Source organism: Microtus pennsylvanicus, chromosome 5, assembly GCF_037038515.1.
Source record: "Microtus pennsylvanicus isolate mMicPen1 chromosome 5, mMicPen1.hap1, whole genome shotgun sequence".
NCBI lineage: Eukaryota > Metazoa > Chordata > Mammalia > Rodentia > Cricetidae > Microtus > Microtus pennsylvanicus.
In genome coordinates, this window is record NC_134583.1 from 90,658,182 (window position 1) to 90,683,360 (window position 25,179).

Below are 25,179 nucleotides of genomic sequence, written 5' to 3' on the forward strand. Positions count from 1 at the left end.
TAGATGTGTGCATCCCCCAACATTCACACGTTGAAGTCCTAGGTTAAATGAGGTCATGGGGTAAGGTTCTGAGCTGCCATAATTGGTGGTTTTTTTTTTTTTGGGGAAATCCCAGGGAGCCTTCTTTCTCTTTACTCTCACCCCATCCTCTGTGAGAGCGCACATAGGGAAAGTCACATGGGCACAGGTGAAGTGGTAGCCACCGTAAGCTGAGAAAGGGATCTCAGAATGACACCTGCCTTGCTGCACCTTGAGTGTGGACTCATGGTCTGGAGAACTCTGAAGAAGTTAACATGTGCTAAGGCATTCTGCCAGTGGAGTTGGGTCATGTCAGCTTGAGCAGACAACTGCAAAGCGCACACACAGCTCTTTCCTTGAGATAGACCCTCGTCGCTCCGTCTGGAGTCAGGGTACTGGCCTAGCCTAGTGAGCTCCCCAGAACGTCACCCTTCCACATTGTCCCCACATTCCCGGGCCTAGCTTGACTAGTGTACCTTGCACAGCAGCCCAGGCTGCCCCAGCCAAAGCTTTCTTGGTTACGACTGAGTTAGAATCACTCCTGTCCCTCCAATCAAAACTCAGCGCTGAGTGTCTGAAGAACTCACCTACCAACATCTCATACTTGATCTGAAATCAACCGAACTCCCACCCAACAGAGGCAGGCTTGACTCTTATCAGACACGCAACTAACAAAAAAAGCCCACAAGTCCAGGTCACATGAGAAACAGTATGAAAGGCCAAGACAATGTGCCCTCTCCTGCCCACATCCTCTAGTCCTGTAGAAATGCCCCCCCCCCCATGAGAATTACTGAGATGAACCCCAGGGCACAGAATTTAAAAGAGCAGTTAGGAGCGTGATCAAAGAATTTGAGGAGTTTAAAGAAGACACCAACACCTCTGTGAACTTGAAGATCATAGCAATAAACTCCCGAGTAATGCCCAGGAAAAAAAATACACAAACTCATGACTGAATGAAACAAAGACAACTCAGGATCTAAAAAGCGAATTCATAAAGAGAGAAACATACCAAAGAGAACTCAAGCTGAAATGAAGATTTGATGGAAAAGCTGAAGGCCCTACCCCCTCTGCCTGTGCTTTTGATTTCAAACCCTCCTGCTAGCATGTCCAGGACCCCTTGGCTGGTGACTGACTTTCTCTGTTGTCTTCATCTCTCTGCCAGAGCCTCACAGCCAGATCTTTTATGCATGCTGCTGTCTTGCCTTCTGGGAAAGGCCCTCTTGAGTCCCTTGCCTTGTCTGCCCACCACCCTGTCTCTGGTTCCTTACTTTCCATCTCCTCTATAAGAAGGGTCTTCACCTTCACCCACCTGCTGAAGTGATCTTCCAGATTGTCCCACAACTTTCTTCTTGCCTTTGAGATCTCAATCCGCATCTTGTATGAGATTGCTCCTGACTGAACATGTGACCCAGAATAGCTCGCTGGTCACTGTCTGCTGTATCACTCTGTCAGTGGGATTGCAAAAGCTTTTTATGATTGCTATTACGTAAACACCAAGGAGGATTCATCATAGGAGCTGGGCAGCTCTGCACTCTTTGACGTATATGTGTGTGCTATTCGTGCTTGCTGGTATACACAGGAACACTGTCTTGCTCCAAGGACGGTGTCACTGCCGGCACTATACAGAAGTTCCTGTTTATGCTTTTTCCTACCAGGTTACTAACAGGAGGGCAGCCTATACACACAGGTATGTGGGCAAGGGTGACTTGTGTCCCAGCTGGGGTAGAACAAGGAGGTACAAGATTTCATCGTAGACCTCAGAATAAAAGAAATGCAAGGTTTAGAAGTTGTTTGTTTCTAGCATTTTAATATTTTGGGACCACAGTGGATGGCTATAGATAGTTGAAACCGCAGAAGGTAACGTGAGGACAAGAGAGAACTTCTCATATGCAAATTCCTTTGTGTCCCGTCAATGCTTCAGCCTCCAGGTTTTATTACTGAGGTGTCACCTTGGTTAGGGGGAGGGTGTGGAGCACCTTCCCATCATTCCCATAAATACACATGCACAAGTTTGGCCTCAGAGGGAATAAGAGGTTTTTCTGGAGTCAAGTATGTGATATCCTGGTATGGAAACACCAGGTTCCTCAAACACTGTGCTCTACTGAGGGAGGAAGAGCTTACATGAGGTTTTATTAGTTGCCAAACAAAGAAAAGAATACATTTCCCAGATAGTGGTAGGGCCCTTGGGCAAGCAGTTACAGCAAAGCTGGGAACACTCTCCAACAGGTTTCAGATGCTATCTGGTGACAGTCTCAGCATTTGGATTGGGGAAGGCTAGTGTTCTGTTAAGAGTACATTGTGAGATTTTGATAAAAGGATGTTAGGTCAGACATAGCGCTGGGCAGTGGATAGCTTTCAAAGGGACTGAAAATATCCCGAGATAATTTGACTCTAATTTACATTCTAAGGCCCCATAACCATGAAGTTTCCTCATTTGGCCTTACAGAATCCTTAACACAGATGCAGCTTCCCTCCTCTCTCCCACACTCCCGCCCACATCCTCCATCTCTCTGTCTGTCTCTTTTGGAAGCTTCCTCTCACAGTCCTAAGTGATGATTTTCTTCTCGCAGGCACCCATAGCTGCTCTGGTGTCTGGTCACAGACCACTGAAGAGTCGGCGTGCCTTGCATTCGGGTCCTCTACAGTCGAAAGGGACATTCCTACTTTGTGGTCTGGCTCTCACCACCTGCCCCAGGCAGGAACAAATTTCCACCTACATCCTTGCTCTATGCCTACTTGATTTATGGTGCTTTCAGGGTCTGGGCACCGAACAGATGACTGATTTTTCTCTTTGGGTGCCTGTTTCTGGGAGAAGGGCCAGATCTGGGCTGCATCCTATAAAGAAAATAAACAGCAGATGGCTGAAGGGGCTTGAAAGTACAGTGGATTCCTGAGAGGGGTGGAGTCAAAGTCAGGGTAAGAAACTGAACACTGCAGTGTTGGTTGGTGTTGGAGGCCGCTGGAAGGTAGATGTGAGTTCCTGCTTTTCACAAAAAACTGGGGAATGAGAGAATACAGAGAGGGGATGGTGGGACCTTGCATTCAGCGTGAGTAACTCCAGATGACTCTCAAGTCTGTGTGAATGCCATTTAGTTTTCTACTTTGCTAGACTGTCCAGCGACAAATATGCAAATGAAAGCATCTCCCCCAAGCACAGGCAAACTTCTTATTGGTTGATGAGCATGAGGGCTTCCTTGCCTGTATCTATGTGTGCCACACGCATGCAGCGCCTGTCTAGGCCAGAGGAGTATGTTAGACACCGTGAACTGGAGCTGCAGGTAGTTGTAAGCTGCCACGGAAATGCTGGGAACCAAGCCTGCGTCTTCTGGAAGGATAGGGAGTGCGCTGAACCACCAAACTGTGCTCTTGGCATCTGGGCATCTGTTCCAGGAAAGGTCTTTTGGGATCCTTACTGCTTGCTGCCATGGTATTATGTCACCAATGCGAACGCAACAGTCTGGTTGCCTGGAAAGTTGTGGTGTTTTTGTCGGCAGGGAAGTGGGTTCCCAGAGAGAGCATCTGTGGCACCCACTGGCTCAGTAGTCTGGATAGAGGAGAGGGGAAGTGTCAGATCCTCAGGTCTGCTTGGGTATAGTGATACTGAGCCGGTGGGTGGTTCAGAGGCGACACCATAGCTTACCTGGGGAGGTGCTGTGGACAGACTCAGAAAAACCTGCCCCACACCACCGTGATCAGCCTCCTACCTGATCAGGGCCAGAGACAGCAGAGGGTGATTGTGTTGGCCTCCCATGCCTGTCTTTATGTATGTGCTCGTTCCTCATCTGTTGGTGACATGGTGGCCTCTTCCCTCTGTTCTCCTTTTGTTGCTCCCTCCTCTCCCCTCCCCTTCTTCCACTTCTTCCCCTTCTCCTTCCTCTTTCCTGTACAGTGCCAAGACTTAGATTTAATGGCCTTTAGGCTGTGTTATCAATGAAAATGGCCCCAAAGTGTCTTCTGTATTACACACACACACACACACACACACACACACACACACACACACACGGGCATGGCCTTAGCTTAGTATATATATATGTCCACTCAAGTACATTGCATCCAATAAGTTCTCCTCTTATTTGTGTGCAAAGCGAAAAATAGAAAATCCATGAGTTAAAAACTTGTATAGGATTAAAAGCAATTCAACTCTTCACCTGCATATGTATGTGAAAGTTTTGAACTCGTGTTGGTTTTTTTTAAAGATGAATATAAAAATATTAGAAATCTATACTTCCTTACTTACATTTAAAAACACCGTAGTCTGGGCTGGAAAGATGGCTCAGGGGTTGAGAGCACTTGCTCTTGTAGAGGATCCAGGTTCATTTTCCAGAGCCCATACTAGGTGACTCACAACTGCCTGTAACACTCTAGTTGCGGGAGACCCAGGTCCCTCTTCTGGCCTCTCCACACCTCCGGATCATCTCGTACTCGCTGTTCTCACAGCCCGTCACTCTTATTCACTCCTCACGCTCCTCACTTCATGCCCCTTTGCTTCCTTTGTATACCACACCCTCCTGAGCTTTAGGAAGGGCTTACATCTGCACATCTCTCTTTCTGTCCTAGAACCAAGGAAAAGGAAATCCATTTATGTGTGCGGTTTATTGTATTTTTTATTTTTGAGATTATAATATCATCGCATCATTTCCTCCTTCTCTTTCCTCCCTTAAGCCCTTCCATGTACTGCTCCTGCTCTTTCAAACTCATGGCCTCTTTTTCTTTAATTCTTGTTATAGAGATGTATAGATAATCATTCATAAATATATAAACACAATCTGCTTAGTCTGTATAATGTTACTGGTATGTACGTTTTCAGGGCTGACCATTTGGTACTGCATAGCAAATTCTCTTGGGTGCTCTTCCCTGGGGAAGATGTGTTCTCTCTATCACCACATTCCTCAGTTGCTGTAGTTCTTTGTCTGGGCTGAGGTTTCCGCATTAGTTTGTCTGTTGCTGCCCTCTTTGTTCAGGTCCTGTTTAAGCAGCCGTGTTGGTGAGACTTTATGATTCTGAGCATCAGGTGCAGGACCTGTGTTGTAGATTTGTCTGTTGGACAGGACTCTACAGCTCTACATTTTAGTTAGTTGTGGTTTCCTTCTGTTGAAAAGATAACTTTCCTCAGTGAGGGATGAGAACACTTATCTGTGGGTATAATTATATTTAGAATGTGGCTAGTGATTATACTGGTTTAGCAAATTGGCAGTTGTAGGGTGCATTGAAGATTTGACTTGAAAGCCTCCTCCCTGAAAAGGATTGTTTTTTTATGGTACCAGAAGGCACCACACAAGCTTTTAAATGAGGGAAGCCACCAGCAGTCCTAATCAGCTGTGATGCCTATGAGCCATGGTAATGTGCATCATATGATAATCCTAGGGGTCTAATAGTGGCTGGCACACATACCTTGGAGGTAACCAACAACTCTTGTTGTAGGAAGAGGTAGCTTGTTTGTTCCCGGCTGCTCAGCTCCAAAATAACCACACAGAAACTGTATTAATTAAATCACTGCTTGGCCCATTAGCTCTAGCTTCTTATTGGCTAACTCTTACATCTTAATTTAACCCATTTCTAGTAATCTGTGTATTGTCACGTGGCTATGGCTAACTGGGTAAAGTTCCATCCGGCTCCAGTGGGGCTACACAACTTCTCTCTGGCTCTGCTTCCTTTATCCCAGCATTCAGTTTAGTTTTCCCTGCCTAGCTCTGCTCTACCCTATCACAGGTCCAAAACAACTTCGTTATTAACTAATGGTATTCACAGTAAACAGAGGGGAATCCCACATCAAACTCTGTAATTGGACTTAAGGGGAGGTCATGGATCTTGAAATCCATTTTTATGGGATCTTTTTAAAAATTTTTCCCCTTTTATTAAAAATAGATTCTTTTCTCATATACTCTATTCTGATTACAATTTTCCTTCCCTCTGCTCCTCCCAGTTCCTTCCCACCTTCCCTCCCATCTGGATCCACTCCCTTTTGGTCTCTCATTAGAAAAGAACAGTCTTCTAAGGGATAATAACAAAATATAACAGAATAAAATATAGTAAGATAAAACAAATCCCCCAAACCTATCACATGGAAAGTTGGACAAGGCAAACCAACAAAAGGAAAACAACTCCAAGAGAAGGCACGGAAGCAGAGACCCATTTTTTCCCACACTCAGGAGGCCAATAAAAACACTAAACCGAAAGCAATAATACGCAGAGGAAGAACCTGTTCTGCATGCTGGAATGTGGAATGTTCCAGCCTTGATGCAGGGGAGGAGCTTGGTCCTGCCTCAGCTTGGTGTGCCATGCTTTGTAGATACCCATGGGAGGACTGCCTTTCTGAACACACACACACACACACACACACACACACACACACACACACACACGACCTGGTTGGTGTGCCATGCTTTGTAGATACCCATGGGAGGACTGCCTTTCTGAACACACACACACACACACACACACACACACACACACACACACACACACACACACACACACACGACCTGGTTGGTGCAGGCCTGTTTGTTGTTGGCCCTGTGCTGGCTGCTTCAGTCTCTGTGAGTTCACATGATCTTTGCTCAGCTGATTTAGAGGGCCTCGTTTTCCTGTTGTCTTCCATACCCTCTGGCTCTTACCTGCTTTCTTCCTCTTTCACGAGGTTCCCTGAGCTCGGAGGGGAGGAATTTGATGGAGATCTTGAAATCCATTTTTAAGTTTACTACGGAGTCGGCTTTCTGGATTTGAAGCCTGGTTCGGGCCGCCCTCTAGTGGCCAGTCACTTGTCATAGCGTTTCCTCTTCAGTCAGAAAAGGAGAGCTGGCTCTGTTAGGAACTGTAGCACGATTAATAAAAACCCAGAGACAGATAATGGGGTTCAGCCTGAAGGTCAGAAAAGCAAGTCATCCAGCCACTGGCTCTTTCCTCTACCTCAGAATGAGACTGTGTCCTAGAGCTTTTTCCTTTCGTCTTATGTTCCTCTCTAGGGCTGGGATTAAAGGCCTGTACCACTACCTCCCACCTCCCACCTCCCACCGTGTCTCTGGCAAACTAGTGTGGCCACTGGGATTAAAGGTGTGTGTTACCACTGCCTGGTCTGTAGGCCAGATTTAGTTACTAAAATACAAATGAAATATCCTTTTAAGGAACTGACTGGCATAGACTGTCTGGGACTTGCTAGCTCTTTGTATTCTTCGGCTTCAGTTCCTTTGGTGAAGTATTGTGGTATAGCCTGTGTGCCTTGTGCTGGAAAAAGGAATTCTTCCAGTGAGCGGGGTTCGTGGAACGGATGCCCAGGTCTCGGCTCATCCTCTTCCCACAAAGCCAAAGCTCGGAGAAACTGCCCAGATGGTGTGTTAAAGGCCCTGAAAATCTGACTGAAAGCTTGCAACACACTGTGGGCATTTCTTTTTAATGAAAAAAAGTCATTGATTTTATTTTATGTGTATGGTTGTTTTTCCTGCTTGTAAGTCTGTGTACCTTCCTGGTATTTGAGGTCAGAAGAGGGCACTGGATCCCCTGAAACTGGAGTTATGGATGGTCATGAGTATCTGTGTGGGTGCTGGGAGCTGAAGCTGGGTTCTCCGCAAGCACAAGTGCTCTTACTGCTGAGCATCTCTCCAGCCCTGTGAACAAAGTATGTTTAATAAAAGATGTCATTTTTATGTATACGATTGTCTGCATGTGTGTTTATGCCCTTGTAAGTGCTTCATGCCCAGGGATGCCAGAAGAGGGAGCTGGAGTTATAGACAGTTGTGGGCCACCATGTGGATGCTGGGAACTGAACCTGGATCTTTGAAAGAGCACTGAGTGCTCTTAATTGCTGAGCCAACTCTCCAGCTCTCACACGGAGGAATATGAAAATTCAGGATGGACTCTGGATCTCGGACCCTCTGAAAGGACAGTGAAGTCTGTTGTGCTTCAGAGTGCCCTGGCTGGCTGGGGTCACTAGAGGGTCTGCTGACCGTGGCAGCAGAGGGAGCACAATGTGGGCGATTCTGTTGCCAGTGGTGCTGCCGAAGGCAATGGTTATTTCAGTGGCACAGAAGCACGGCCCAGGGTTACAGTACTGACTGGGGTAAGCAGTAGCCAAACTAACCAACCAGAACTGTACTGTGAGGGATAGCTGAAGAGGACCTTGAGAAGGCCACATCTCAGCTGCCCTGGAAGGTGTGTGAAAGGCTGGCCATGCATTCGGGGGGACCCAGGACCCTGCTGAGTAAACAGTAGGGCTCGTGAATACAGAGGGCAGAGGCTGACATAGACTTAAGCACTTCTGTAACTTTGAGTGAATTCTCCAAGTCATGCGGAGACACATCCAGAAGACAAAGCTTTTCTGGCTTAAGGTGTGGCCACAGCCATGGGTGGACCATTGGGTGATGCTGAGCTCAGAAGTCAGGCCTAACAGAAACAAGATGCTGGGGAGAAGTCTTAAGTAGATACAGAAATGGTCTGTGTGGGTCACTAGACAATCAGTAACAGCCTATAGCCCTAGGTGAGGAGGAGAATCAGAATCCAGAAAAGGGAAAATGGATGTCACTAAAAATCATCGTGTGAAGTGAAACAAGCCAGACTTAGAAAGATGAATCCTGTACCACATTTCATGTGCAAAACCTAGATTTAAAACTCTGTGTGAGTGTGTTTGTGTGTGCATGCACGCGCACGTGTAAGAGAGCTTAAGAGGAGACGAGGACAATAAATACATGTATGAAAAAGCAGAAGTTGGGACTGACTTAGTGGAAGGAAGAGACCCAGCCTGGGGGCAGGAGAGGACTGGGCAAAAGGGACAAATGAGAATAGATGTACGAAGTGTCAGATACCCTGGAATTGGGGTTGCAGTTGGGAGTCACCTGATGTGGGTGCTGGGAACCAAATCCAGGTCCTCTGCTAGAGCAGATGGCTGAGCATCTTTCCAGCTCCTCTGTCTGAATTCTTGTTCTGGTAAAGCAGTGGTTGAGAAACTTATATATTTGTGATAAGGAGCATGTTGAATTATCGTGGGTTGATAAATACCAGGCTAGCTGCAAGATAGACCAATAATATTTTCCTTTATTATATGGGGTGAACTCACGAAACAGGAATGAGAAGTCCAATCTCAGCTATGTAGCGTGGGAACCACAGAGAGAGACACAGAGAATGAACCCTGGGTCGCCAGGTGCTTTTCTTCAGGTCCCAGAAAGCCACACCCTAACTTGGTCCCACCCCTTAAAGTTCATTGGCTGACAGAGATTTCCCATCACCTTTCCCTTTTGTCTAAATAAGAGAGTTCCAAACCCAATACAAAACTATATACATTAGGAACAGATATCAAGTATAAAATTAGGGTTACAGCCAACATAAACAATATTAAGCAAGGAACATATGCTAAACGTTTAATAAACATTCTATTCTAAAGAGTCTAAGTCTTGTATTGGAAATGGATTGGCTAAATCATAAGAGGAATGTAACTAGGACTATTTAATCTTCAACCCCATTGAAGGCCTGAGAAGGGAGATAATATTACTTGAGTAGGTGGGAAGTGCAATCAAGCAGCTTCCAAAGTAAGCAATAGATGACAGAGACAACTGGCTACCTGAGCAATCACCCAAAGTCTTGTTTGCAATGTTGAAGCAACCAACTTTGGCTAGGGCCTAGTGTAACTGACAGACCATTTTCAGAGGCAGAAAAATTTCCAGAACCGTCTTGCCCTGTCTTGGCAAGGTTTGGCAGTCCTTTTCTTTTGTCCTGCTTGTCCAGTCCGGACACCATGTACTTTGTCAGTGATTGATGCATGGGCAGTTCCCTGCCCAAAGGCCAATTGTGCCAAGAGGAAAACAGATTCCAAGTGGAGTGTCTTCGGTGCTCAACATTCTCTCGGGAATATTTCGGGGCTGAGCAGCTGGGAACAAACAGGCAGCCTCCTACAACAGGAGCTCTGTAATGCAAGGTGGACAGGAACATCTGGTAGCTCACACCCCTCTTGACTCTGACTAGGAACATCTGGGAGCTCACACCTCTCTTGACTCTGACTAGGAACATCCAGGAGTTCACACCTCTCTTGACTCTGACTTCCTATCTGGGCAGCAGTGAGCAAGCCCCTCTCCTAGGACCACTCCCTGATACACTTAGGGGATAGGGATGCCATCCAGGAAAAAGAGCTTAGGTTAGAAATCTTGTGTTGAAGTAGCCATCAATCTGCTTACAGGGAAGGGCAGTTCAGGCACCCTCTCCACTATTGCTTAGATTCTTAGCTGCGCTCATCCTGATGGATTCCTGGGGATTTCCCGGGTGCCAAGTTTCTTGCTAACCCCATAATGGCTCCCTCTATCAAGATATCTCTTTCCTTGCTCCTCCTCTCTGTCCTTCCCCCAACTCGACCTTCCTGATCCCTCATGTTCTCTCCTCTCCTCCCTCCCCTTCTTCCTTCTGTTCCCCCTTCCCCCCACGTTCCCAGTTTACTCAGGGGATCTTGTCTATTTCTCCTTTCTAGGGGGATCCATATATGTATCTCTTAGGGTCCCTGTTTCCTGGCTTCTCTGGGGTTGTGGACTGTAGGCTGGTTACCTGTCATCATAGAACCTTCATCCAGTAACTCATGGAAGCAGATGCAGAGATCCACAGCTAAGCACCGGGCCAAGCTCCTCGAGTTCAGTCACAGAGATCGAGGAGCGATATTATGAGCAAAGGTGTCAAGATCATGATGGGGAAGCCCACAGAAACAGATGTCCCGAGCTCACTGACTCTGGACTGAAGGCTGGGGAGCCTGCTTGGGACTGAATTAGGCCCTCTGAATGTTTTGTGACAGTTGTGTGACTTGGGAAGTTTGTGGGGCCTCTGGTCGTGGAACCAACATTTATCCCTAGTGTTCAAACTGGCTTTTTAGAGCCCATTCCCTATGGAGGGATACCTTGCTCAGCCTAGATACAGAGAGGAGGGCCTTGGTCCTTCCTCAAGTGACTTTGTTGCCGTGGGAGGCCTTACCCTCTCTGAGGAATGGATGGGAGTAGGGTAGGAAGAAGGTGGAGGGAGCAGGAGGAGGGGAGAGAGAGGAAACTGGGATTGATATGTAAAATAAAAAAGATTGTTTCTTTAAAAGAAATCTTATGTTTAAGAGCTTGTTACTGGAATAGAAAGGATAAAGGAATTTTGGTGGTTGCAGGAAATCAATTACTGGGGAAGCTTACTGGGCACACATTGGGGTACATGTGTTATGTATACATGGAACCGCAGGTATTTGTGTAATGTCAGCAGGCACACATATGCTGCACACATGTGTGCATATACGCACGCACACATGTATATACACACGCGCGTGCACACACACTCGTATTCACTCATCTGCCCAATTGCCCTTCACTTTCCTTTGCACATTTCCCCAGACACACCAATGAACATCCTTAATATTTCTCTGCCTCCACTGTAATGAACTGTTCCAGACTGATCTGCATCCTTAATGCCCAGCACAGCAATAGTTGGCATGGATTAAGTGACCAATGCATATTTTTACTTCTATTATTAATTTTTTTGATATTCTGAGATGGTCTCTCTATGTAACCCCAGCTATCCTGGAATTCACTATGCCAGTACTTCTCAACTTTCCTAATGCTTCAAACCTTAATATAGATCCTCATGTTGTAGTGACCCCAACCATAAAATTATTTCTGTTGGTATTCCATAACTTTAATTTTGCTATGGTTATGAATTGCAATGTAAATATCTGATATGCAGAGGGTCTTAGGCAACCCCTGTGAAAGGATCGTTTGACCCCCAAAGGGTCACGACCCACAGGTTGAGAACAACTGAACTCCATACACCAGGCTGGCCTTGAACTCACAGGGTTCCACCTGCCTTTGCCTCCTGAATGCTGGGATTATAGACATGTGCCACCACACCCAACTTGTATTATTTTTAATACAAGTTTATTTGGTGTGTGTTCATGTGTATGCGTGTGTATATGTTCATGTGCACGTGTGTGTGTGTCTGTATGCCACAGTGCTTATGTGAAGATCAGAGGACAAACGTGTGGGAGTTTGTTCTCTCCTTTCACTATATGTGTTCTGGGGATTGAGCTCGGGTCATGTGACTTGGGGACAAGTGCCTTAACTCGATGAGCCACCTCACTGGCCTCTAATAAATAATTTTTAATAACCTGGATGCTCCTCATGTTTTTTTTTTATTTTTGATACAGGGTTTCTTTGCATTGCCTTGGATGTCCTAGAACTAGCTCTAGACCTAGACCAGGCTGGCCCCAGACTCACAGAGATCCGCCTGCCTCTGCTTTCTGAATGCTGGGATGAAAGGCGTGCGCCACCACTGCTCCTTATATTTGTAATGTTGTACTTATGCTTCATGGATATGTTCATTCTCTTCCTGAAGCGCGCATGCACACACGCACCCACATTTATACACACCCCCAATCCCAGTTGGCCTCACATGCTCATACATACACTTACAATTTGCACACACACACACCACTCCACCCCCTATAGTTGCACACTCCCAATCCCAGTTGGCCTCCAATGATTTCACATGCTCATACATACACTCACAATTCACACACACACACATACACCACTCCACCCCCTATAGTTGCACACTCACAATTCACACACACACACATACACCACTCCACCCCCTATAGTTGCACACTCACAATTCACACACACACACATACACCACTCCACCCCCTATAGTTGCACACTCACAGTTCACACACACACACACACACACACACACACACACACACACACACACACCCACCACTCCACCCCCTCTAGTTGCACACTCACAGCTCACATGTATTCACCCTCACACCCACTCACACACATATAGACACCCAGACACACTCACACATATACACATTCACACACAAATACACACAGAAGCACACACAGACCTTGTCAGGTGAGCATTCTTTCTCCTCTGGGCCTCTTTGAGAGACAGTGCATCAGCAGGCAAGAGCCACACTGTAGGTTGAACTGGAGGAGTTTTAAGTATTATGAAACTGATGAAAGTTTTGTCTGTGAAGTGTGAGGACTATAGGGCCTCTCAGGACTGAGGGAACGTCCTCAGGGAAGGACACACTTTTGGGAGAGGTTCAGACTTTGTTGGAGAGTTGTGATTGTTGTATTAAGGCTGCTTGTTTGTTCCCGGCCGCTCAGCCCCGAAATAACCACACAGAAACTGTACTAATTAAATCACTGCTTGGCCCATTAGCTCTAGCTTCTTATTGGCTAAGTCTTACCTATTAATTTATTTTATACTTTATTATTTTATACTTTACCACGAGGCTCGTGGCCTACTGACAAGGTTTCAGCATGTCTGTCTCTGGCAACAGCTCCATAACTTCTCCTCTGACTCTGCCTTCCTCAGCATTCAGTTTAGTTTTCCCCACCTAGCTCTGTTCTACCCTATCAGGCAAAGCCAGTTTCTTTATTAACCAATGGTATTCATAGTATACAGAGGGGAATCCCACACCATGTGATTGAAGTCATCTGATAACAGGTTCCCTGGTGATTCTGCTAGTGAGTCACCTAGGGGACTTGCAGAGGGAGTCAGACTGTCAGTAAGGGTGGCAGGCATTTAGACACTGGTCATGACATCAGGCATGCTGCAGAGAGCTCTGGCCCAGGCCAGGACTGCAAGGTGGATGGTGCTGAGGACTCTGAGCCAAGGCAGAACTTTACACACCCCAGTAGTGACCAGCATCCTGCCTGTCCACCCCTAACGCTGCACAAGGCTCCTTCCTCTTGCAGTGATTCTCCAGCACCCACTACTTTGAAAGCCTAATATGCTTGCACCCAAGGAGAAGAGTTAGGAGTTACAGCAAGTGCCACAGGGACTGCAGGGAATGCGTTGGTGCATTCAGAGCTGAGAGTCCACACACTGATCACCAACTCAGACAACCTGGTATCATGTCAGGGAAGGGGACATCTTGGTCTTCTGGTGAAGAGGGTTCAAGTTGGATTTCTGTCAAGCGATGGGCCACAGTGAGGTGACCTACATACAGGCTGAGCTGTGACTCTGGAGTTCCTTGGATACGTTCAGTTTATCTCTCTCTTTCTTCCTATCATAGGACAAACCAAGACCCAGACCCGGAGACCTCATTGAGATTTTTCGAATTGGCTATGAACATTGGGCCATCTACGTAGAAGATGATTGTGTGGTCCACCTGGCTCCCCCAAGTAAGAGTGGACACACTATTGAGATACTGCTATGGACGTTAGCAAAACCAACAGAAGGCTAGTCAATCACTGTGGTGCTCAGTTGTTGCCTTTTAGCACCAAACATTCCTGGACATTTATTTATTAGTAAGCACACGTGTCCAGCGTAAAGAATGACAGGGGTGTAGAGTGTCCCTAAAGTCCCTTCAACCTCTGTTTCTGATGTCAATCATTTAGCATCCTTCCTCATGTTTCTAAAGACACCGCGGAGGGCAGAAGCTCACATGTTGCTTGTTTCCTACTTTTCCTAACTGCCGCTTCCCGCTTCCTTGTCATCTTTTGTCACCTTCCTGCCTTTGTCTTCCTGCTGTTCCAGTGTGCTCTAGGCTGCCTTACCTAAATGTTCACCTGGTCCTTATTTCATGTCCTATGGTTTTGACTGGGCGTGGGGCTCATTAAAGTGACGTGGAGATTTGGTGAGGGACCAGATGGTGAAAACAGGGGGAGATTGCAGAGGAATGTGAAATAACTTACAATTGAACGTGGTCTGGAACTATTGTTCACAGTGGCTGTCTTGCTCTTGCTGGCTCAGAATGGAATCACAGGAGGGCACTGCCAAGGTCTTTGATCTTCAGCTTTGATTCCTGTGAGCTTTCCCTTGGGCGCCAACCCTGACCTTGGCAGGACCTTCCTGCAGAGCAGGGTCCCTTTCCTCTTCTCTTTTCAACCCCATCCACTTCCTGTCTCCATTCTCTGTCTAGGAGCCTAATCAAAGAGGCGAGGGGAAGGATCTGGGAGGAGCCGAGGGAGGAGAAAGAAGATGATCAAAATACATTGTATGAAATCTTCAAAGGATAAGTAAAAACACTAAAGCATGGTATAAAAAAAGCCATCTCCACCTTTTCCTGCAGCCTGTGTCCAGACACTCTGCTTGTATAGCTAAAGAGATGGTTAGCAGTGGCTCCCTCCCCCACTGGCTCCTTCTCTAAGGTAGATTCTGTCATCTCTGTGCCTGTTCATGCCGACAGTGGTCCCATAACGCTCCTTCCTCTGTGGCCACTGCAGGGGCAAAATAGGGCTGTTAATAATTTGTGTGAAATCAGTAGATTTTCTTGGGACACATAGGAATAGAATAAGGGACTTTTTAATTTTTTAAATTATTTTATTGTTTTTGCTCTTGGAAATCTTAGAGACACATGTATTGTGTGCAACCATCCAGGTGGCTCCTGTGGAGAAATAGCCTTTTAAAATGTCCTGTCCTTAATTGATATAATAATGGTAGATGTTTGTGAGATACAGTATGATTCAGAGTGCTTTGCGATGTGCAATGACCACACACAGGTGGTTAGCATATCCATCTCATCTAATGTTTTTTTCTTTGCATGTGTAAGTGCATATAATGGTCTCTGTGTGTATGCATGTTTTCTTGCACTCACATGTGGAGGCCTGAAATGTCATCATTGTAAATATAGGTAGAGTTTTTCTTTTGTCCTGATTGTCCGATCCCAAATAAACACATAGAAGCTTATATTAATTACAAAATGGTTGACCAATAGCTCAATCTTATTACAAACTAGCTCTTATATTTAAATTAACCCATTTCTATTAATCTATATATTTCCATGTGGCTCATGGCTTTACCTGTCCTCTAGTGTAGGCAGAGGTTGCTTGTTTGTTTCCTGGCTGTCCAGGCCTAAAATAATTACACAGAAACTGTATTAATTGCAACACTGCTTGGCCAATAGCTTATGTATATTTCTAGATAACTCTTATATCTTAAATTAACCCATTTCTATTAATTAGTGTATTGCCATGTAGTTGTGGCCTAACGGTAATGTTCCGTCTGTCTCCTGAGGTGGCTACATGGCATCTTGTTGACTCCGCCTACTCTCTCTCTACATCTCTGTTTGGATTTTCTGCTTGGCTTTACTCCATTAAGCCATTGGCCAAAAGCTACTCCTTTATTAATCAATGACAATAAAACATAATCACAGCATACAGAGGGGAACCCACATTACTCTAACATCTTGCTTCTTGGGCAGCTCACTGGCATCTCTCTCAACTCTGCCCTCCTCATCCCAGTCCTCAGTTTGTCCACATAACTTTATCCTGCCTTGCTATAGGCCAAACAGCTTTATTATTAACCAATGAGAGTAACACGTATTCACAGCATAAGAAGGATTACCCTACAGCACACCATGCCAATAGACACCTTGATATCAGGTGTCTTTCTTGATCACTCTCTATCTGGACCTTACAGCTTACCAATTTTGGATTCTTCATTTCTCCCTCCCAAGGATTGGGGTTACAGATGGCCTCCATTCTTGCCAGGCTTTCCCATGTGTTCTGAGGATATGAACTTTTTCTTCATGCTTGTGGGCAAATGCTCTATCCACTAAGCAGCCCCCAGCCCTATCATTTCTTTTTGATGAGAATACTGAAAATCATCTCTTGTAGGTGTCTTCCCATGTGGCCTCAGACAGGTTTGTAGTAAAATGAGCGGCAGCGGGGCTGCGTCCCCAAAACCCCAGCCGCCTGGCTCGGCTAGCTTATGCCCCAAATAATTACACGGACACTGTATTCTTTTAAACACTGCTCTGGCCCATTTCTATCTAGCCTCTTCTAGGCTAATTCTCACATATTAATTTAGCCCATTTCTAATCATCTGTGTAGCGCCCCTAGGTGCGCTTACCGGGAAGATTCTAGCCTAAGTCCATCCTGGGTCGGAGCTTCATAGCGTGCGTCTTCCCTGGAGCAGGTAGCATGGCGTCTCTCCTGCGTCTGCTCTGGAGAGGAGAGCTGCGGAGTCTGACCTCACTTCCTCTTCCTCCTGGCATTCTGTTCTGTCTACTCCTCCCACCTATCTTCTAACCAATGAAATGGGCCGAGGCAGTTCCTTTATTGCTTAGCCAATGAAATCAACAGATTGATATATGACACTCCCACATCACAGGTTCCTGACCCTCTTGGAGTTTCTGTCTTCTAAGCACTGAGTGTGAGAGAATGTAGCAGCTTTAAATGTTTTTTTTTCCCCCGAAGCTCCTGAGTCCCTCCTTGGTGGTAACAAATGCCACTGGCTCTGAGTGGATGGTGGTAGAGCAGGCGCCAGAGATCCACATACGTGACTTCACTATTCCCTTGCAGAGGAAGGCATGTTATGGAACCACTGTTATCATGCACATGACAGAGCCTTACCCAGGGGTGACACAGAGGGTGGAGATTACTGACATCTGCTTGGGAAACAAGACTCAGCTTCTAAGAAAGGCTAGGCCAGTGCAGTCTAGTCCAGGGCTGTGTGATAAAGCATTTTCAGAGTTACTAACGAGAGTGAACAGAGCGTGTAACTCAGGACAGACGATTTCTTGGGTGGGGCCTGCCTCAGTTTCTGAGTTTCTGAGTACAGATCCCCAGCACTCATGAAAAATATGTGTATGGCAGAGACAGGTGATTCCCAGAGCTCATTGGCCAGCCTGTCTAGCCAACAGGTGAGCTCTTGGAGAGCTGGAGAGTGATTAAGAAAGATAACTGACCCTGACTTCTGGCCTCCACACAGGCATCCACACCAGCACACCCTCCCACCTACATGTGCATCCCCTCCAGTCATCCCCAAGAAAGGCATCTCTCAGGAAATTTGGTCCTCTATGGTACATTTAATCCAATTTCTTCTCCTCTGCCATGCTTTAAATTGGTGGTTTGATTAAGAACTTCATGGGAAGTGGCTTACGAAAGGTCTTGCGTATCCTGTCCCCTTACTCCTCGGGGCTTTCCTTTTGTCCTTGCTCCCCAGGTGAGGAGTTTGAGGTGGGCAGCATCACTTCTATCTTCAGCAACCGTGCTGTGGTGAAGTATAGCCGACTGGAGGACGTGCTGCATGGCTGCTCTTGGAAGATCAACAACAAGCTGGATGGGACATACCTGCCCCTCCCCGTGGACAAGATCATCCAGCGCACAAAAAACATGATCAACAAGATAGTGCAGTATAGCCTGATTGAGGGGAACTGTGAGCACTTTGTTAACGACCTTAGATACGGTGTGCCCAGGAGCCAACAGGTGCGTTCCGAGTGCCCCCAGTGGCTCCTCGCTGTGCTTTGTTGGGCTTTGTTGGTCCACCTTTGGTGCTAGGCATAGGGGTGCCATCTTCCAGCTCTTGTCTTATTACCTGCCTAGCTCAGACAGGCCAGTGATAACATACAACACATGTGAAAGAGCCCGGAAGCCCAAATATCTGTAACAATTTAAGCTGCTCTCACTAATAGTTGACCTTTACTATATGAGCAGAGGGAATGTGCAGCTCCTTTTAGATATGTAAAATAATTAAAAAAACCCAAGGGTTAAAGGTGGGACACCATTTTCTGGTTTTTGCCTTGCCTGTGATTTTTATCTTCCCTGCACAGAGTGGAGTCAAATCTTCCTGTTATTTGCCTCTTAGAGCATGCTCCCTTCTCTCTGTCTACTTTGTTTTCCTGCCTCCTCCTCTCCACTCTGTATCCTCGACTTGCCTGGGCTCTGTTCTTGTGAGACTTTGTGCTAGAAGCTTGGCGGGCTGTAGTATGAAGGATCTCCCATCCCATGAGCAGTTGCCTGCAAATACAGGGCACACTAAGAGGTCCTCTGAAGACCTGTGTGCCCAGGAGCCACAGGATTGAGCTAAGTGTGAATACCGATTCACATGCAGTTGTGCCCAGGTGAGTTTCCCTCCCTGGCTTTCAGAGTCCCTTTTTTGAATGAGGGCCTCAGTGGCTTCAGCCTCTCCTATGAAGAGACCCTTGCATCATGCACTCCTCTGGAGGCCGATCCTATGTCAAAGGGCTCCTGGGGAAGAAAAAGGCCAGAGGGTCCATGGCCAGGGGAAAGGGAGCCTGCCTTGCCTTGGGTGCCTGTCTTCGGATGCCTCCTTTGCTGTCTCTGGAAACTTTAGGGATGTTGGAGATGCAGGATAGTATAGGTGGTCCCCTCCTAGAGGAAAAGACTCTAGGACAGCTGGGTCCTGAAGGAGATGGCAGGGGTAGGAGCAGAAGTGGGGGCCAGCCTGAGATTGGTACCCACTGTCCCATGAACCACTGTGCTTTTCAGGTGGAGCATGCCCTGGTGGAGGGAGCGAAGGCTGCAGGTGCTGTCATCTCTGCCGTGGTGGATAGCATAAGACCCAAGTCTATAACTGCTTGAAGCTGCTGCGGATTCCGAGCGCAGGAAGAGCCACTGACAGCGGCAGAGCAAACGTGTGCCTTTCTTCCCGTTCGCCTTCCTCGCTCAGTGGCCCTGTTTAAGAAGACTGTGAGTGTCTGGGAGACTGGAGTTGGCTCAGTAACCCCCTCCGACATCTGTCCACTACAGCTGGTGTAGACCCTCACATGCTCAGCAGGGGAGGAACTGATAACGGGTTGTGAATCTTGTTATGTGCCAGGCACTGTTGGGGCTATTTCATGCATTTGTTTAATCTTATGCCCTTGTTTCTAAGGCCAAGTTCATTCTGTGGCAGTGGGAAATCATCAGAAACATTCTGGAAACTCCTTTCGAACATTTTCAGAAATGAAGACCCCTCCCCAGGGGTTCTTTCTAGTGTCCTCAGATGTCTCTACCATCTTCTGCTTATCCCAGTCCTGGAATAAGTGTCAGAGCCATTGTGCCGTTTGGGGGAGGGAAGGGGACACCAAGGAAAGCTATTGCCCACTAGTTAGAGCCAACTGTGCCTTAATCTGACTGGAGAGGTGGCTCAGTGGTTAAGTGCACTTGCTGCTCCTGTAGAGGTCCTCAGTTTGGTTCCCAGCACCATGGTGATGGCTCACAACACCTTCTAACTCTAACATTGTCCTCTGGCCTCTGTGTGCACCAGCACATACCCACACACAGACAAATTCATTCACATGCTTAAAAATTAAAAGAATTAATTATATATTATATATCATCTTTTTAACAACCTCAGCTACCTTCTCAGCACCATCCTGGACACTCTCCTGTCTGAACATGCCTTCTGTCAAACAAACTAGTCCATAATGTTTCAGTTCATCTTCACTAAGGTTCTCAGGATGTGGGCAGGATGAAGCCAGATCCTTGTCCCAAATATGACACAAATTGTCCCCAGCTCAGTTCCTAACAGAGTCCTTGGAGCCGGCATTTATTTTATTTATTTATTTATTATAAATAATACCATTCAAAATTTCCACCTCCTCCCCTCCTCCCATTTCCCTTCCACTCCCCCACCCACCCTCCCTTCTCCCCCTCCAGTCCTAAGAGAGGGCAGGGTACCCTGCACTGTGGAAAGTCCAAGGCGCTCCCTCCTTCATCCAGGCCTAGGAAGGTGAGCATCCAAATAGACTAGGATCCCAAAAAGCCAGTGTATGCAGTAGAATCAAATCCCAGTGCCATTATCATTGGCTTCTCAGTCAGCCCCCATTGTTAGTCACTTTCAGAGAGACCGGTTTGATCCCATGCTTTTTCAGTCCCAGTCCAGCCAGCCTTGGTGAGCTCCCATTAGATCAGTCACACAGTCTCAGTGGGTGGACCAACCTCTTGCGGCCCTGACTTCCTTGCTCATCTTCTCCCTCCTTCTGCTCTTCAACTGGACCTTGGGACTCAGTCCAGTGCTCTGATGTGGGTCTCTGTCTTTATCTCCATCCACCGCCAGACGAAGTTTCAATGGTGATATTCAAGATATTCATCAATGTGGCTATGGGACAAGGTCAGTTCAGGAACCCTCTCCTCTACTGCCCAAGGACCTAGCTGGGGACATCCCCATGGACACCTGGGAACCCCTCTAGAGCCAAGTCTCTTGCCAACCCTAAAATGGCTCCCTTAATTAAGATATCTTCTTCTCGGCTCCCATATCCGCCTTCCTCCATCTCAACCATCCCACTCCCCCAAGCTCTCCCCAATCCTCCCTTTCTCCTTTCTCTCTCCACCTTCTCCCACCCCATCTCCATGCTCCCAACTTTTGCTGGAGCTGGGCATTTTTTTTTCTCAGCATTCTCCTTTTCTATGATCCCATCAGAACTGATCATTAAGCTCTGCTTCCAGCCTCTAAGGATTTTCTAACCCCAAATCCCAACTCCCACATTCTAGCTGTAAAACACTTCAAAAGATGGGAAGAACCACATGGCGGGGTTTATCATAGCAGGGAGCCCACTCTTGGTACCGATTTCTGTCTTAGAGTCTGTTCTTGTTGCTTTGCTAAAATACTCAGACAAGAACAACTCAACAAAAGCGATTGTGAACTTAATTATTTGACAGTCCCAGGGCAAGGAGGCACCTGTGAGGAACTTGAGGGAGCCGGGCACGTTATGTCTGCAGTCAGAATAGAAGAACAGTGAATGGGTGCATGGCTGCTGCTCAGTCCCCCTTCATTTGTACAGTCCAGAGCTAGCCTGTAGAATGGTGCTGGCCTCATTCAGGGTGGATCGTCCTGAACTCAGTGAAGAGCATCCCTTCCAGCCATGCTCAGAGACCCATCTCTAGGTGATTCTAGATTTTGTCAAGTTGTCAGTTGACCCTGACCATTCCTCACAATTTAAAAATCTTCAGTTTAAAGCATAACCAATGATACTATTAAAAACTTATAATTAATAATTGCCAGAAAAATTGAAATTTCCGTTCTGACTGATTTCAGATGAATATTCGAAACATGTAAGTCCACTGATCTCCACTGTGTGAATGAAATAGTGATTTTGATGGAAGATCTGAAATTGTTCCTGTGGATTTTACTCTGTGGAGAGCTGAAGTCACCCAGAAAAGCTGGAGATGGTTTCTCCCATGGCTCTGGAAGTGCCTGTAAATATGGAGGACTTGGACAGCATGCATCCGCAAGACAGAGCCCTCAGTGCGTTCCAGAGAGCTTTCTGGCTGCTTGCTCAGGGGCCTTTCTCCTGTCGGAAGGGAACAGACACAATGGAACACTTTGGTGTTTGTCCTCCATCCCTTTCTCAGAAACCCAAACTTGATACCTGAGGAGCCCGGGCTTGTTTCTTTCCCATCAGCCTGTGTACTGTACATGGCCACCGTGGACACTTGTAGGCAGGCAAGCCCTTCCTTCTGCGCATCATGACCAGCAAGAAGCCAGTCCCCACGCTTCCCTAACACCCGGAAGATCAGCTGGGCTCCCAGTAGTTCTCCTTTTAGTCTCTTACTCATGGTAGTATCTGTGTTGGGACTTCCTTCAAAACAGAAGCTAAGCACCTGGCCTCTGCAAGCACACCGCCTTTAGCTTTAAACACGGTCACGTTTTAGTGGACTCCTTAACAATGCTGAACTCTCGGACCACATTGATGTCTGATAAGCAAACAGGGATTTCGCCAATTTAAAAACAGCTCTCCTACCATAAAGTGTTTAGTGACTCTAATAAGTGAACTTGCCCACCTCTTGCTCACTGCTCTGGCTCTCTGGTGTGAACTCCACGGGCAAAGCACATCATCAATTATGTTCCCTCATCTATTAAAAAGAACACATTTTGAGAGTGTGCCAAATTCCACGTGCTAGCTACTTTTGAATTTGTCAGCCTATAAGCAGTGGTTCAGGGTACCCGGGTGGCCAGACCACTGACATTCTGAGTCGGGAGGATGAAGACACAAGGGGCCATAGATCACTTTCTGGACAGCGGTCCCTTCTACTTCCAAGCTGACTGTAAGGCCATGAGCTCTGGGATTCACACCTCACACCTTCAAGACGGGGAGGTGAGACTTTATTAAAGCTTTTTGTAAGAAACAAAAAAACTTGTAGCAGTTTTTGCATTGTAGACTAGAAATTGAAATCCCTGCTTTGACGAGACCTGTCATGTTGCCACTCTGAGTGGGAATGTGTCCCCTGTTGGTGGTAGGAGGGCAAGGGAAGGGGGAGAGAGAAGGGGAGGCCTGAGGGAAAGTGACCTGAATGGGAATGTTTCTAAGATCCAACATTGGAAGGTGAGGTGGGCCCAGTGGAGGGGCTGGTTCACTTGGCATGTCCCGTGACAAATCACAGACGTGGGATACGCACTCGTGGTTAGGGAGGTGAGGTGGGCCCAGTGGAGGGGCTGGTTCACCTGGCATGTCCCGTGACAAGTCACAGACGTGGGATACGCACTCGTGGTTAGGGAGGTGAGGTGGGCCCAGTGGAGGGTCTGGTTCACCTGGCATGTCCCGTGACAAGTCACAGATGTGGGATACGCACTCGTGGTTAGGGAGGTGAGGTGAGGTGGGCCCAGTGGAGGGGCTGGTTCACCTGGCATGTCCCGTGACAAGTCACAGATGTGGGATCCGCACTCGTGGTTAGGGAGGTGAGGTGAGGTGGGCCCAGTGGAGGGGCTGGTTCACCTGGCATGTCCCGTGACAAATCACAGACGTGGGATCCGCACTCGTGGTTAGGGAGGTGAGGTGAGGTGGGCCCAGTGGAGGGGCTGGCTCACCTGGCATGTCCCGTGACAAGTCACAGACGTGGGATACGCACTCGTGGTTAGGGAGGAGCAGTATCAGTGACGCATGAGTCAGCAGATGCTGCAATCTGAATGTTTTACCTGTTGATAGCCTGACTTCAGGATGTCGCAGAGCTATATAGTCATGGGGAGATGTGGGAGAATGGTAGTGAAGAACATGTCAGCCATGCATGTGTGTGTGTGTGTGTGTGTGTATGGAGGCCAGAGGAAGACTTTGAGTGTCCTACTTTATCACTTTGTCTTAAGAGTCTTGCTGAACCTGGAGCTGGGCTGGCAGCCAGCTGGCCTCAGAAAGTCGCCTGTCTCCACCGTTAGTATCCAGTGATGGGATTGTAGGTGCTTGAGCCCACACCCTACTTTTTTATGGGTGCTGGGGATTTGATCTCAGATCCTCATGCTAGGATGGCAAGCACTCTTCCCCACTGAGCCCTCTCCTTAGTCTCAGACCCAATCACCATGGGTCTAGCTAGGGGCACATGTCAGAGACTTCAGGGGAAGGGGCCAGAGAGGACCCTTTCGTGAACTAGGAATAGAGGCAGGCTGCCTCCTGTTCTCAGCTCAGAGTTATTTCTCTCACAACCACTCTTTGGCATCGTAAAGCTTTATTATCAGCCTGACTTGGGGAATAAAGGAAAGAGTCAAGATCCATAGTTCATAGACACCAAGGAAGTTGCAGTCATGGAGAAAAGACTCAAGGTGTTGGCAGAGACCGCTCCTTCGTTTCATAGCTGCCCAGACTCAAAATATTCACACAGAAACTGTATTAATTAAATCAGGGCTGTGGCGGTGGAAATGGGAATCCCAGAAGCTCACTTGCCAGCTAGTCAAGGCTAGCTAGTAAGCGTCCAGTCAACGAGAGACCCTGCTTCAAGGGAAGTGGATGGCTCCTGAAGATGACATCCGAGGCTGTCCTCTGGCCCTCATCCACACATGCACACATATGTGTGCACAACCCTTCCACACATGTATACTCACGCACTAAACATGAAAAATGTGTGGCTAAAAATACATGACATTGTTGACCTGTCAATCTTTAAATATGGGAAGAAGTCAGAGTGGACCAGTCTTAGGATTCTCGGAGTTGCTCAGAAAACTTAACAAAAGGCCAGATCACTGGGCGGCGGAAGGCGGCCGGATCACCGGGCGGCGGAAGGCGGCCGGATCACCGGGCGGTGGAAGGCGGCCGGAGGACGCCCAGCACAGCCGGCGGGGACCGACTGGGACAGCCTGGTACCGGCTGGGACTGGAGCAGCAGCAGAGGACACAGGCTGCTGGCGGCGGGAACCCTCCCAGCAGCAGAAGCAGGCAGCAGGGACCGCGCACAACACTGAGAACAGATCGCCCCACTACAATTAAACCAAAGAGGTAGGCCTTCGGTTGGGGAGGTCCCTGGCAAAGGAGGAGCCGGGTCCTATTCCTGAAGACCCTTCTGGGGGGTGAGAGGGATCTTGGCCCCCCGGCAGGAACCAGGAAACAGAGCAAGGGCATTTTGTAAGAGGAGCCCCTGGCCAGCAGGGAAACCTGAACTAGTTTTAACAGACCCCTTAGATAGCATCGATAGGAGGAGATGGATAGGCGCCAAGGAAAGAATTCACCCAATAATCTGAAAAACAACATGAAAACACCAGAACCCAATGATCT

General features: G+C 47.4%; 2 protein-coding genes across 2 annotated transcripts in view; one reads left to right on the top strand and one right to left on the bottom strand.

The window, feature by feature from the left end:
- Lgals12 (galectin 12) overlaps nt 1-1,426 on the bottom strand; it is a 25,329-nt gene extending 23,903 nt beyond the window's left edge. Inside the window, exon 1 of the mRNA XM_075973383.1 lies at nt 1,328-1,426. The gene's annotated coding sequence lies outside the window, so the exon portion shown is untranslated. The remainder of the gene's footprint in view (nt 1-1,327) is intronic.
- Plaat5 (phospholipase A and acyltransferase 5) overlaps nt 1-22,840 on the top strand; it is a 27,889-nt gene extending 5,049 nt beyond the window's left edge. Inside the window, exons 4-7 of the mRNA XM_075973388.1 lie at nt 14,051-14,159; nt 17,926-18,188; nt 19,212-19,412; nt 21,742-22,840. Of these exons, the coding sequence (XP_075829503.1) occupies nt 14,051-14,159; nt 17,926-18,188; nt 19,212-19,304 (465 nt within the window). The 3' untranslated portion in view covers nt 19,305-19,412; nt 21,742-22,840. The remainder of the gene's footprint in view (nt 1-14,050; nt 14,160-17,925; nt 18,189-19,211; nt 19,413-21,741) is intronic.
- The last annotated feature ends 2,339 nt before the right edge of the window (nt 22,841-25,179 follow it).